The 15901-nt window shown below is 40.2% G+C and overlaps 1 protein-coding gene across 1 annotated transcript in view; it reads right to left on the bottom strand.

The window, feature by feature from the left end:
* Nucleotides 1-15901, bottom strand: part of MICALL1 (MICAL like 1) — a 977256-nt gene that overhangs the window by 54099 nt on the left and 907256 nt on the right. The window contains exon 15 of the mRNA XM_044068010.1: nt 6405-6451. Within this exon, the coding sequence (XP_043923945.1) occupies nt 6405-6451 (47 nt within the window). The remainder of the gene's footprint in view (nt 1-6404; nt 6452-15901) is intronic.

Below are 15901 nucleotides of genomic sequence, written 5' to 3' on the forward strand. Positions count from 1 at the left end.
AAGCTCTTTGATCACATCTCTCTGTAGTCTTGTAAAGTGCTCCATGTAGTTCAAGGACCTGAGAGCAAAGGTCGATGAAGCCTAAATGTGCTTCCCAAATCTATCCATAGTCCTAGACTCCTTGTTAGGAGAATGGAGAGTTGGACTTCCCGCAGCAGGTTCCTTTTTAGCGGCTGCTACTATCACCATGGCATCCACAGGTATGCCTTTGGACCAATGGCGCTCTTCTTTGGGGGCAGAAAGCATCTGGTCAGGTCTCTTGGGGATTGATTTGATGGTGCTTGGCATCTTCCACACCCGCTGAGCGATCAGTTTAATAAGCTCATCTGTGGGTGGAGAGATCTAACAGGTAGAAAGTTGGGCACGAAAAGCCCCCAGGTATACAGACTCCTCTGAAGAAGGTTGGAGGTAAGACCAGCCACCCCTCTCTTTCAGGATCTCAAGGATGTCCCTGAAGGAATCATCATTAGGGGGTGACCTGGAGGAACCTTCCCCTTCATCAAAGTTGCTATCTATGGTGAAGGACTCCTCTGGGGAGTCTAAGTTCTTCCTCTTGCACTTTTTCTTCGCTGGTACTTTCCCAGGGGGATGTTCTGGGGAAGTGCCCAAAGAGGAAACCACCAAACAGGGTATTTCCTGGGGCTTTTGTGCCCTCTGTCCCAGGGAAGAGACTGACGGAAGCTCAGGTCGAGGAGATGTAGAAGTTTGGGCCAACAGGGATGGCAGAGACTGAGTCCCCAATGGATGTGGCCTTCTTCATGATTCGGAAGGCTGCCACCCCCCTGTAGAGGGATGGGAGCCCAGAATTGAAATAGACTCCTTCGGAACAGAGGTCCCACCCCACACCGAGGTGGTGACCCCTGAAATTGAAGCCTGGGTCAATCCTACGAAAGCCGAAGCACTGAAGGTCATGGACAGCTCCGACATTAAAGAAGTTGATCCATGCACCTTGGAACCGGCCAGGGAGTTTCGACCTTTGGAGGCTTCCAGTGCCAAAAGTCTGGAGGAGCTCAAGGCAATTCTCAGTTCCGGAGAAGAAGTTGCTACTGGAACTGATACAGTCAATGCTGGGAATGTCGAAACCGTGGGCTCCAATGACTCAATAGGAGTTGGAGGAGGAAGAATGGATGATGTCGTAGTAGTGCGTGTTCCAGTGCCAGCTTGGCCAGGAACAGAGGACAATCCCCTCTCCGGCAACAGCCGATACACCAGTCTCATAATGTCGCCTTCAGAGAGACTCTTAGTGGATCGAACTGACGCAGTTGAAGGAGACCAAGGGGGTCTTGGATTGACAAAGAGGCTCAGTGGTCTATCCCTGAAAAGGTCAACAGAAGAAGAATTCTGGATCTTGGAACAAAACTAAGGTCCAACTGCTCCAGTACTGAAGTATCTCTTGGTGCCGATGCAGTTGAAGTCAACTCTGAAAACTTAGTAGATGCTGAATCTTTTTTACCATTCGGTGCCGTGGTACTCTTCGACGCCGAAGGCTGTTTAGAAAAATTTTTAGGTGGTTCTGAAGTGCTATGAACCGAGGAAGGTCATTTCTTAGAGGAGGAGGAGAATGATGAGCTGGCTTCCATTTTGGACCCAGAAATGGCCACTTCAATATCATTTTCTAGCAGACTTTTAAGAATAAGTTTGTTTTTCCATTCGGTCAGTGTCCTAGCAGAAAAAACATGGCAAATTAAACATTTCTCTTGCAAGTGAACTTTACCTAAGCAAAATACACAACAGGCATGCCAGTCTGTGTTGGGCATTTTCCTCTCACATTTCTGGCACCTTTTAAACCCAGAGGTGCCCTTAGATGACTTGGCTGGAGATTCAGACTTGTCAGCCATAATGAAAAAACTAACAGACACACACACACACAACAGAAATGTAAAAGAAAGATTCTTCTTTTTTTTTTAAAAACAAGGAAAATAGAAAGGAAATACCAACGATGGTATGAGAAAAAATGCTCAACAGGTAAAAAGAAGTACCAACAATGGGACTGAGAAAGAACTTCCAATGGCAGTACAGTAGAGTGATGGAGAGACACAAACAAACACACACAATTAAAAATAAGAGAAGTGGGTAGAGGAAATAGACATAGAAGTAAAAGGGAGACTTACCAAAGAGAAAAAAAGATATTTTACTTACTTTAACAGTAAGCCAAAGCTCGACAGCAGGCATATGCATCTGATACATGAAGCGGCAAATGAGCTTTGTGGTAATTTTGAGAGAAGCATTATGGGTAAAGCCTAGCTCTAGAGTTTGGAAAGTGTGAACTGAAATAAATGGCAGAGTCAGTTTCAAGGCTCAGAACCGAGCCCACAGTCAAGGATTATATCAAGACTGACAACAGCAGACCAAAAATGAAATCAACATAACGAAAATAACATTAATAAAATCATGTTTGTGTATATATTCATTTTCAAATAAACCCATTAGCAAACTGGCATACATGGGGACAAAAGGTGCCCCCATGGCTGTACCCCGTAATTGATGATATATGACATTATTAAATTAAAAAAAAAAAAACAAAACTACAACTCAATAACAAAACTTGTAAGTGGACTATCCTCCAGAAGATAATTATCATGAGTATGTTTAATACTTGTATACAGGCTCTTCACATCTACAGTTAACCAATACGTATCAAATGTCCACTTCAAATCATTGAGTTTAGACAAAAAATAGGAGTATTCCTAATGTACATTGGAAGTTTAATAACAAAGGGGTAAAAAAAAAAAAAAAACTCGAAGTAACAAAGCAATATTGTGCAAAACATACTTGCAAGCTGAAACTATTGGGCAGCCAGGGGGGTTAGAGAGGCTTTTATGTACCTTTGGTAAACAGTAAAACGTAGCCATACTACAATCCCTCAATAACCAATCTTTTTTCTACATCTTCCATAGGGAAATAATCCAACCTACATTCCTTAAATATATCAATTCTTCATACTGTTTTACAGATTTTAAACACACTTCCACAGAAACTTCTTCATATACGTTCCTATCATTCAAATGTTCCCAACACATTTGCAAATACTGTGTATAGTGCATGATGACTATCTTGTTACCCTTATCTGCAGGTTTGAAAATTAACTCAGTAGGACCACATACATCTTTCAAAGCCCCCATTCATTTTTAGTTAAATGATATTGAATATTCTGAATATTTATCATTCATAAATTCCCTGTAGTTTTTTTCCATAGCCAAATTAAGCATAGCTGAAAACTGCTGTAGTCCTTCATTGTTAAATGGTGGTAGAAAAGAGCTATGATACTTGATATTCATTGCTTCCAGCAAACACTAAGCATTCACATCAGGTTCACCGCCCACCTCAGACACACATGAATAAAAACTATCTTCAAAACTTTCATCATCTGAACAGTTAAAGTCACTGGAGGCATCAGCAACATTAACCCTATCATTGTTAAAAAAAAAATATATATATATTAAGTGCAATTTACCAACATACAAAATATCTCACACTTGACATGTAGGCAAGGTAAAGCAGTAGAACAAATTTTAACTCAAAATTTCAAACTGTTCATCACTTAAAGAAAAAAAAGGAGAAATTAATTACCAAATTAGCTACATCCCCTTGAGCAGAACAAAAATAATGTCCATCCAAAAAGTTACTGTCATTTACTTCCTTTACATCTCTGCTGAAATGGTCTCTCAGTGTGCTCTGGATAGTTGGGATATTAACTCTCCCTCTCTCCTATCATTAAAGTATGTTTGCTTACCATGGTTTTGTAAGCTCCCAAATTTTTGCTAATGTGTTGTACTCTTGTGCTGGAGGAAAAGGTGGGAAGGCAGTCTTGTCGTATTCCCATTCACATAATAAACCAGTTCTGTCTGAGGACGCAAAGGAAACCCAGTGAGGCTTCCTACATGTATCGCCATAACCTAACTGGCCACTCGGCTGACATTTCTACTGACTGGCTTTCCACGTGAAAGCTCTACCACTGTTATAATCATGGACATCTCTTCTTAATTTGGTTTTCTTTCCCTCAACCAAAACCTTCTGAAAACTTTTCAGTTTATCATTAATGTCCATTAAGAAGTTATCCAATGAGTCTGTGGTTAATTCAGAACACAAAGTATGGATATCGTCCTTAAGTTTACTTTGTTTCAGAACCTCTCTCTCTATTAATATCCACTCCAAGGAACACTGATGAGCTGCAACTATCCCCCCCAAGTTGAAATCTTTTGTCCTCACTGAATGAATCAAGCGGTGTGGTGGGACTTTTGAATGCTCTAAGTCCTCTCGGTGTAATATCCAATTCAAGATGGCATTTAAGGCTCAAAATGTTAAGATGAACGGTCGTTTGTTTATGTAACAAATATTCTAATTTATCAAACATACCCTGCAATTCAAGAGTAAGACTAGCTGCAGTATGCTGTCCCACAGATGGGTAAAAATGGGTTATCAGTTCTCTTATTCCTTTCCTCTTCAAACCTTTCCCATGGCTTAAAATGGCATTTCAGTACTACGCAAATTACCTCAATCATTACCAGAATGAGCAATATAATTTTCCATGGTTCACTGTGATAAATCAGTTCCTTCATCACAGAAGACTTGTGACTTGAGGTAAAAATAGCCTCCAAAGCTAAGGATAACCATAAAACATTTTTCAGTTATGTCCTCAGTCTTAATGGCAACACCCACCAATGTGTGGAATTAGTTGTAGACAGCATCACCTATATTCAAGCTGGAAGACGTAGCAAATCTGCTAGCTGACAAATTCAGATAAAATTTTATCTTCCCATCACCCCCAGTTCTCCCCAAAGAAATACCCTTCACCACTCCACTGCCAATTACCACAAAAGAACCGGTTGCCACGGTGCTCTCTAACGCTAAAACATGGCTTCAATGGGGCCTGACAATATACCAGGTTGCCTCTTAAACAGCTTAAATCAGGACTTATCAAGCCCATTAGGATCTCTTTTTAAGCACAGCCTCTGGACTGGCTTTGTCCCAATAGAGTGGAAAACAGCAAAAGTCATTCCTCTGCATAAAGGGGGTCCATCTACTGACCAAAGAAATTAAAAGAACCATAAGTATGACTAGTCTTATATGTGCTGCCATGGAAAGTATAATCTTGGAGCTGATAAATAATGACATAGTAGACCTCCAAACACTGGACCTGACCCAATTTGGCTTTGTCAAGGGCAGGTCATGCCTACTGAATCTGATGGATTTCTTTGACAGCGTCACTAAGGACACAGATGAGGGTAAAATAATACATATCTCCTCCCTTGACCTGGCCAAGGCATTTGACACAATTCTCCCCTTAGGTATTATAAATAAACTCACAAAACTGAACATGTCACCAGATGCATAGCCAACTTGCTCATGGACAGGGCATGTGGTTAAAGTGGGGGAAGCCAGATACAGTAAGAGGCCAGTTACTAGTGGTGTGTCACAGGACTCAATACTGGGCCTTTCCCTGGCTCTCTTCAAATGCAACTTGGATCAATGAATGGGGAACTGCAAATTCACACCCTTATGGCAGGGGCAATCTGTAAGATAACAAAAGCACAGGCACAAATCCATGCCAACCTCTTGTCCCTAGGGGCCATACATTGGGTAAAACTGGGTTATAGTGGCTAGGCTTGTAAAGGCCCTTAAGCCATTAGCCTAGTAATCTCTTATGAAGAGAAACAGCTGAACATTTTAAAAATAATCTCTCAGCACAAATACATAGTTCAGACTAGTGCCAGATCCAGTATTGCTTACATGAAGTTAATTGTTTTGTTCTTAAACTTGTTAGACTTTTATTGCCAAAACTTTAAAAGTTATCGTTTAAAGCAAATAAGAAACAACATACTTAAAGCTGAAACTGACACCAATATATGCCTGATGACTCTGAAATGAAAATGGTGTGCACGTTTGTGGTGGTGAGATGAATAGGACAGCTTCTAGCAAGCAGCCTGTGTCTGGTCAATGAATTCTAAGGAAGCCATGTTGAAACTTTAATTTCATATATACAATGGATCTTAGATGACAGCCTTTACAGAAAATAAAGACGGGGTTATTAGTGACATAGGGAAGACGAAAAAAAAAAACAGTTCACTGTTTAGAATAAGCATTAAGAAAAATAAAACTCCATTTATACTAATGATCAGATTCTCTGATAAACTGAAACACTAGATTCTAACATACATTTTCCTCAGAGGACTGTTTGCTGCTCAATGCACAGAAAAATCTGATGGCAATGAAAATTGACTACAACTTGACCACGATAGCCACCTTCTCACTCCACTCCAAAAGTCAAACAATGAAAAGCAGCATTTTGTTTGAACATGTGCACACTTAAAATCATTTTATTAATTTACAGAAATCTTGTGATTCATGTAATGTACTACATTACAAATCAACACAGATAAATGAGAACAGTCTGTGCCACTCACCTTTCTTTTTGATCATAGCTTCTAAAATTTTGTCTTCTTCCTCCTCTCTATAATAAGAATCACAGACAATGTCAATAATTAAAGCAACTGAAAGCATGCTTTATGTATTTTAAGAAAATGTGCATGACAGAGCCGCTATGAACATCAAGCAATACTGCGCATTCCACTTATACATCATAAAAAACAAATAACATGTAAACAGAATACACTGAGTAGACAAGATTACTACTTCTTGAAGGATTTTTTCAGTCATCATCAGCACATGAAAAGTTGGGCTTCTGCAATATTTACTCTGAGAATTTTTAACATGGTTTGTTTAATTTGCATTTTGCAAGACTACTGAAAGCTGCTGCTCAATAAATATGTTCTTTTGGCACAGTAAGTTGTATGACATGTTTTCCCCATACCTGTGTTGCAGAATGCTAAAAATTACAAGTTAATCTCTTTTTCCTAAAAATTGCATTGCAAGTACTATAATTAAGAGTGCCCCTTTTAGGCAGTGTCAGTCTTCTAAAGCATCCAACGTGACTAAACAGAATCTCAACAAAATTAAGGTATTGCTGCTAAAGGCTGGGAGCCTGAACAAGCAACTCTATACTCTGCAGGCCCTATTTACCCATGGCTTCAAAGTCTATCACTCCTACAGGGCCACTACATTAGAAAAATTCACTAAAGGTGGAGTTGTCTCAATATTCTTAAAGAAAAAGTCTCACCCCCAGATTCATTAGACAAGATAATGACCTGGAACTCCTCCACTTCCAACTTAAGATGAACAAAAAAGGAAAGTTACGTTACCATAACGATAATCTATGCTGTCTTCTTCCAACCTTTTCAAATGACGAGTCTTTGGATTCATCACTCTACAGACTTCTGGAACCAAAGCTCATTCTCCCCCATTACCAAAATCCCTCTCCATCTACGGAATTACCTCAGCTTGAGCTTGCCCACTTATTACAATAAAGGGGTTCAAACAAGCAAATGGGAAAATTTCAGCCTATGTATACATGAAAATCTGGGATACAGACCAAAGCTATGCATGACAAGGCTCTGGTGACATCAGTGCAGTCAAACCAGAACCAAAAACTGACAAAACAAAGTTTAGTAAGTGGACGGAGGGAGGAAAAGTTGAGGAGGACGGAAGAAGACAAGACGGCTCTAGTTATATTAAACACATAACTTTCATATTCAATGTTCTCTCTTCTGTCTGTCCTTATCTAAAAGAGTCTCCACGTACTAAAAACCTTGGGTGATCTGATGGAAGCATCTTCTGAAGGACAGTCAAACCAAAGCACGTGCTGGACCTACACTGGAAGTCCAGTTTGGAGTGGGATATGAAAGTATGGACACTGCACCAAGTAACTACAGCACAAATTTCAATAGGTACCCTTGAAAAATATACTGCAGAAGTGGCAATTTTCCTAACAGAACAGTCACTTTCAATACCCCTTTCCTCAGTATGAATGAAGAAAAGGACACAAAAAATTGTTTAGTTTTTCTAATAGATTTAGTAAAATCTTAGTTGTCGATGTACATTTAGTAGGTGTAGCATGTACTCTCCTTCATTGGAAAAATGAGGAAGATTAATAGTCTGATTCAAAGCAAGTTCTGAAGTAACCTTGGAAAGAAAAGAAAAGTTAGTTCTGACAGATGGCCTGCTTTGTGGAAGACCCAATATGGAGGTTTTCAGGAAAGAGATTGAAATTTTGATATCCTTTGAGCGAAGGTAACTGCCACTAGAAAGTGTGTCTGCCAAAACAAATACTACAATTCAGCATAGCTATGGCTTAAAAAGAGGCCTTGCCAATGCCTAGGGGAGGATGGTAATGTTCCAGTTTGAAACCAGATCTCTTAAGGAGGGGGGAAGGTGCCTCTTAAGAAGGCTATAGATAACTTCAAGGAAGCGATGGGAGTCTTGTTTTTCCCCTGAACCTTGATGGTGGAATAACTAGCCCCGTCATGAAAAAGGCCAGCCAGAAACTCTAAGATGGTAGGGAGAGGAGCAGAATTGAGGGCATATATCCCTGCTAGATGCTCAAATAGAAAATCTCTTCCATTTACTTCTGTATACTTTCCTGGTAGTGTGTTTCTGTGAAGATGTTAGGATATGTACAACTGTGAAGATGTTAGGCTATGTACAACTTCTGATGAAAGGTGAATTGCTTAACCAATACTGGAACTGAAGAAATCATGTGTTAAACTTGAGGGCTGTTATATCAGGACAGGTGGGAGAAAAGGTTTGGAACAGGGTCCAGCACCCAAGGAGGGTGCATCATGTAAGGCTAAAGACAGGGAAAACAAACCTGTCAAGGCCAAAAAAAGGGCAATGTGGATCACCTTTGTCTTGCTCCACATAGCTTTCTGCAAGAACTCTGGTGTGAGAAAAATAGGAGGCTATGCATACAAAAGACCTTGGGACCAATTGTGAACAAGGGTGTGTCCATCGGAAACTCCCCCTTCTTTGGGATCAGGGCAAAGTAACTGCTGCACTTGGTATTGGAGGGGGTGATAAGTAGATCACAGCATGGTACGCCTCATCAGCTGAAGATATGATCTGCCAACATAGGATTGAGGGATCATTTGAAAAGAAGAAGAATGGAAATACTCAGTTTGTCTACTAACGCAATGGATTTCCACAGAATGTGCATTGCTACACAAAAATGGTGGAAAACACCACCCACTGCCAAGCTCTCATTATCTCTTGACATAATAAGCAAGAGCGAGTTCCCCTTATGTGTAGATGCACCGAACTACTGACATATTGTCTGTCTGGATGGAGACCACACCTCTGGGGAGGGAGTCCTGAAAAGCCTGCAATGCTTGGAGGACCACTCTTATTTACAGGACACTGATGTGTAGACTGGCCTTGGTGGGAGACCACTTGTCTTTCCCAAGAAATGCCCCCACCCCAGTTAGGAAGCATCCATGGTCAGTGTGGCTTAAGGGGATGGGAGAACAAATGTATGATCTTTTGAAATTGTGGGCGAATTTAACTACGACTGAACATGACTTCTTAAAATGTTGATGAGGTGAACAGGAAAATGCACTGAGTGAGACTGTATCAACCACTGAATTGCTAAAGTCCACTGTAAAACTCTCATGTAAAATATGGTGAGAGGGACTACACTACTGGATGCTGCCACCGATCCTAGTGCATGTAATATGCACTTGCCTTGGGAATTCTGATGGAAAAGAACTCTCAATGCTGGATGTTGAAGGGTGAAAATAATCTATTTTGTCAGTCTATCTATAATGTGGTAGTCAGATGAGCCCCAATTAATTCTATTGATTGAATGGGCTGTAATTTTTGAATTTGTCATGTTGATTGTGATGCCTACACAGCAGCAAAGCTGGAGTAAGAAGGCCCTGGCTTGGAAAAAGGAGATACCTGGTGGGAGCAGCTATGAGCCAGTCAGACAGATAAAGGAACATTCAAAAACCTTGTAGTCTGAGATGAGCTGCAACCACTACCATGTACTGGTGGTCTCTGCTGAGATCAAAGGTCAGGGCTCTGAACTGGAACTGAATGGCTGCCAGCCAAAAGCGGAGGAAACACCTGGAGTGCCTGTCTACTTTGATATGACAGTATAAGTCCTGAAGATCTAACTAGTACTGCTAATCATCACTGCTGAATAGCAGCAGGATGGACTGAACTATGACCATCAGAAACCGTCTCTGTTTTGCATACTGGTTTAGGTGGCAGGGTTTCAAGATAGGCCTGAAATCCCTGTTCTTCTTTGGTACTAAAAATAATCTTGAATAGACTCTGGATCCTTGCTGGTTAGGTGGAACCTGCTGAATGGCTCATTCATCAACAGCTTTTTTATTTCTTGTGCTGCAGCCTTCCTTTGAGTGGATGGCAGATAGTTTTTTTGAGTTGGGGAGATGACAAAGAAATGGAATTATATAGCCTCTTGGTTATGATTATCTATATCCACAAATCTTGAGTGATGGCTGTTCAGGCTATGTACAGCAGAAATAAGCTCCCCCCAGATGGCAGAAGTCAGGCTACTGAAAGGCTCTGCGGAGAATGGACACTGAAACCCTTGATTTTGCAGTCCACCTCTGTGATGTGGGGTGAAATCCATTATGACTATTCCCCACTACCTCTGGTAGGGCTTATCACTAGAGGCATTGGGACAGAAGCCTTGAGATTTGCAGAATCACAATTTCTTGTCCCCCTTTTGGGTCCTGAAGAAGATCCGTTGAGGGATAGAAACATGAATTCCAATGGCAGACAAGTTCTTGTCATCCTTTTCACTTCCAGACAGCATCTCCTCCACCTTAGGTCCAAACAGAGTGGGTCCATCGTACGAAGCATTAATGAAGGATGTTTTGAAGTGTTGCGTGAAATTTTAATGATGCATCAAGTGTGTTGGTGCACAGCTACGCCAGTGCTTTCCTCTCTTGACCTGCCATATGCCGCACTGGAAATATGGTGCATGGAATGTTCAATGTGGATTGGAAGGTAGCCAGCTGATTATCCACTGATTTTCTGTCTTTCACAGATGAGGCCCCAAAGATCCTCTTGGATAATTCCTTCAAGTCCCTCTGAAAATGTGTTACATGGGCCAAGTACTTCACTCCACAGCGTGAAGGTAGCTGAAGTATACAATCACTTTCCAAATCTATCTCACATCCTGGCCTCCTTTCTTAGGAGGATGGACAGTAGAGCTCTCCTCAGCATGTTCTTTCTTGGTGGCCACCACTACCACCAAAGAATCCACCATGGGACCCTTCCTCCAAGAAGACCTATCATTTGGACAAACTAATATTTTACTGGGCTGATGGGGGACTGGTTCATCCATATCTGGTCCCTTCCAAAAGCCCACATTGAAACTTGGTTCAAAAGTTCATCTGCAGGAGGGACAACTCAAGAAATAGCAAGCACCAAAAGCCTTGAGGAATATGGATTTCTCCTGTGAGGGTGTGCCAGACTCTATAACAAAGGAAAACAATCATTGCATATAAAAATAAATCTAACTCTCAAGAAGACATAAAAGTTTATGCTACACTTAGCAAGGAAATAATCAAATCAAACAAAGCCAAACACGAGGTAAGAATAGCCAACTAGGTGAAAGATAATCACAAAGCCTTCTTTAACTATGTTAGAAACGATGCCAATCACTGCACAGAGCTATAAGTAAATAATACCACCTTCTCAGAACCACAGGATACAAGCAATCTACTAACATATCAATTTAGTTCACACTTCACCTACCTCTACCCTCCAACATTCCCTGATTGCACACCTACATATATGACCCCCCACCAAATCTCCCAAGAGCAGTCCTAAAATCACAATCCAAGGACAAGAAAGTTCAGTTGTTCCTTGAATAGATCAATGCTGCAGTACTAATTCTTGGGTTTTTCTGCCATGCAAAAGCCTATGACTGGCCTGAATAACAGAGTAGTTTCCCCATCCTTCAGCTGTCTGATGTCTGGGAAGGCCAAAGTCTGAATGTCAGGACATAAAGGAGGCACTGGCCAGTGTCATCCTCAGGTCTTTCTATTCTATACCAAGGAGTCAAGATAATCCTGAGGAACAGCACAACCTTCACAAATGTCAAAGGTAAAAATTCAAAGACCCTGCCCCAAAGAGAAAGGAGGAAGGGGGTGGGGATAATGAACAGATAGTGGGATCCAACACAGTTTTGTAACTCAAAGTTAAAAAAAAAAAAAAAAAAAGAGAGTGTGTGTGTGAGTGAGTGAGTGGGGAAGGAGGATGGGAAAGGGTGCGCAACAGCAATCTGTCTACTCTACAGTTATGGTAAGTGGAGCACAAGTGTAGTAAGTTCATTGTAGTCACTGTTACAATACTAACTCTTGGGAAGACTTGCAGAGCTTCTATGAGATTGACTGAACAGGAGCAGTATATGGGGACAGCAGACTGCAAGATGGCACAGGTGAACCCAGCTCTTGCCCTAGAGATAGACCCAAAGTGGTAACTCTTACTGAAAGACTTAACAGATGACCATGCAGCAGCCTTTATGATGGCCTGCATGGATACCCTTTTAAAAAAGGCAGTACTGGTTGGTGGCTTTATGCCTACAGGAATAAGCTCTGACTGGATCAGGAAGCGGTTTACCATGTTGAAAATTGCAAAAGGTGATGCAGTTTGCAATCCATTTTGATACGTTTTTGTCTGGTCACTGGTTTACCTTGTTTAGCCTCGGCAAAGGCTACCAAAGGTTGGTCTGATCTGTTTGAAAAGTTGGTTTTGTGGCGTATCTCAGTTGTCGGTGTACATTTAAGGAATGCAATATTCTTTCAACTTTGCTCTGGAGATTTGGAAAAATAACATAGAAAGCTAAGTGGCTTGGTTTTATGAAACATCTGAAACCACCTTGTGCATAAATGAAAGGTTGGTCTTCAGATGTCTCTATCTCAGGGGAAAACTAAGCATGTTTACTTGCACACAAGGGCTTGAAATTCAGAAACACAACTGACTGAAATGACTGCCAAAAGCATAGGTGTTTTCCAGGTCAAGTCTGACAAGGGTGAGGCTACTGGTTCAAAGGATGGCAGAGTGAGCTTTTCAAGTACAAAATTCAAGTCTGGGGAGGAATAGGCTCTGTTATTTGTAGAAATACCCTTGCAGACAGAAATGTCCTTGTTTAAAATGAGAAGAAAGCCCAACATCTTTTGCACCCTGTTCTGATGGAGTGAAACCATACAAGTTGTTGTGTTTGATGTTAAAATGCATACTACCTGCAAAAAATAATCACAATGAATAAATATACACTAAATAGAAAATAAATATAACCAAGTTTAAAAGTGATGGCATTGTGAATTCAACAACATGAAACAGTTTGAACCAAATGTCAAAAACCAACAGTCCAAAGGAACCTAAATTGACAAACTGTGTTAATAAGACCAAACAGAAAAATGAAATTTTCAGTCAAATATTTAAAAAGAAGCGCTGATAAATTTAGGCCTTTTCGCTTTTGCAAGTATTACATAGACAATAACAATTATGTTCCACAAATGTCTACAATGTACTTTAGTGAGTCCTAATACAATGACTGAGTAAGTAAAATTACTGGAAATCAAGGTGGAAGAAAGCAGGGACAATATTTTTGTACATGTAGATTCCTTCTCATTGTTTAGTACAGTTCAAATCAACAAAGGTTACTGCCTGTAAACTTCAAAGTGTTAAAGTATCTCACCCTAAACAAAACAAAAACACTCCAGCAAGGGAAACAGCTGCCTACCACTTCTCAAACCCTGCAGAATACGAACGAAACTGTGTTAAGAGCCGTTTTTCTGACTTAGTTTTATTTCCTTACTCTGGTCTGCTCTCTCAGGGAATATTTAATGCACTGAAGTTTAGATGTATTTGGTTGAAACATATTGAAAGAAAACAGGACAGTCACAAAAAGTAAGCAAATTAAACTGAAGACAAGTTAGATTACCTGCTGGATAGTTTTTCTTCTCGCTTTCTCTCTCACAAGAGCTTTTTCAATCCACTCAGGTTTACTCCACTACCTTACCCTACCCCAATTCCCACCCACCCCAATACTCCTACACTTGTACTTAAGTAGCCAAAGCCCCAATCAGAATCCATCTACCCACCAATCATCACAACCTTAAAACACACCCCACCCACAACATACCAGAACACTATTTACTAACATACCCCTCTCACCAGATCTAAATTCCTACCTAAACTCCCACAATTCACACATTTCCCCTCCCACACATTCTCAGCTAATCCAAATAATACATTCACCCTTACCAATTACCCAATCAGTCTCACATACATGCTTACCCTACACTGCACAATTATCCTTACTCTTACATTCATAATTCAAATAACCTCATACCACATTGACCTAAACTTTACAAAACTAGCCCATTCTTCTCCACTACTCAATCTCCCTCAATTAAAACCCACTAAGCTTATCATGGCCCCTACAATCTTTAGATGCTCACATATTGATTTAGCAACATTCAAAGTACCCCCGCAACTACCATACAAGCAAATATCACTACAATATGACAAAATTATATCCAAATACCTAAAACATATACTTCTCACAACCTCCAAACTTACACTAAACAGAGATAAACACCTAAACCCTGGTTCTGTGTTTAACTTGTATACTTCAACCACCCAAACACACAATATACTTAATTTCCCCAGAACAAGAACAATTCTTTAAATATAAGAAGCATCCTAAATAAAATTCAAGAATTACATGCCACCCTTTCACTATACTCCCCTGACATAGTTCGTATTATCAAAACTTCGCTTAAACATGAAATCAGTGACAATGAAATACTTCCACTACAGCTCCATTGGAGTGAATGAGTTAATGACATTTCACCCACAAAAACCACAAATCCTACCCCTGATTTCAAAATACTTTCAAGCAACAATACCGCCATTACTCCTATATCTCACACCAAGCTTCTAAGTGTCATAACAGATCATAACAAAGTTCGACCTATAGATTGCCCAGAGAATAAAAAGGTTCATAAACTTTGATCCCTATACAGATGCAAACAATACCTATCCAATAACAGTAAAACCATTATTGCTCAAACTCACCTAGTCTCCACACTTCTTTACACATCCCCCATTTTCACCAACCTTAATAAATCAGAAATAACCAAACTCGATATATGCTACAACAAAATAGCAAAATCTGCTACTGACTCAGCCTTTAGAACCCATCACTGCCAAACCCTGAAACAACTATCTTGGCTTGAACTCCCAAACCTGCTTGCCCTTAACCAGCTTAATACGGCCCATCATATACTTCACCAACCAGAAGAAAACTCAGCCCTACAAGGTCTACTTAACCAGTAAACGCCTACTACGGTCTAGTAAGAAAGTTCTAATAGAAGTTACCAGAAGAAAAAATAGTTCTGGGGACTCCCTATACTCCAACTACATTGCAAAAACTGGAATGCTTTACCACTCAATAAGGTCAACTACTAACAAAGCCAACTTCAAAAGCCTTCTCAAATCCCACCTAGCTAGCTCATGGATATGTGCCTGCACCAACCCAGGCTAAACTACAAAAGTAATTTCCAATTTAATTCTCAACATAGATTTTCTAGTCATTAAGGCAAACCCAAGACAATACTATAACCTGTATCTAAAATTAATGCCTATTTTCATCATAATAAACACTTTCTGGTATACTTTCTACCCAGTTTGCAAATCCTATATCTAACTATGTTTTCATCATCACGTTGTACTAATCTAATCCCGCCTATGTCCATTTACCTTGTCTGACTTCTAAGTTATGTCATCATAATAAACACTTTCTGGTATACTTTCTACCCAGTTTGCAAATCCTATATCTAACTATGTTTTCATCATCACGTTGTACTAATCTAATCCCGCCTATGTCCATTTACCTTGTCTGACTTCTAAGTTATGTTACTGTTAGGAACCCTTGCCACACTATTTAAAATTAGCATATTCTTGATGGACACTACCTCGATCCTCTGTCCTTATTTCATATGTTTTTGATCTTCTTTGTCTA

This window comes from Protopterus annectens, chromosome 1.part0 (assembly GCF_019279795.1).
Source record: "Protopterus annectens isolate FY-2018-M chromosome 1.part0, PAN1.0, whole genome shotgun sequence".
Classification (NCBI taxonomy): Eukaryota; Metazoa; Chordata; order Ceratodontiformes; family Protopteridae; genus Protopterus; species Protopterus annectens.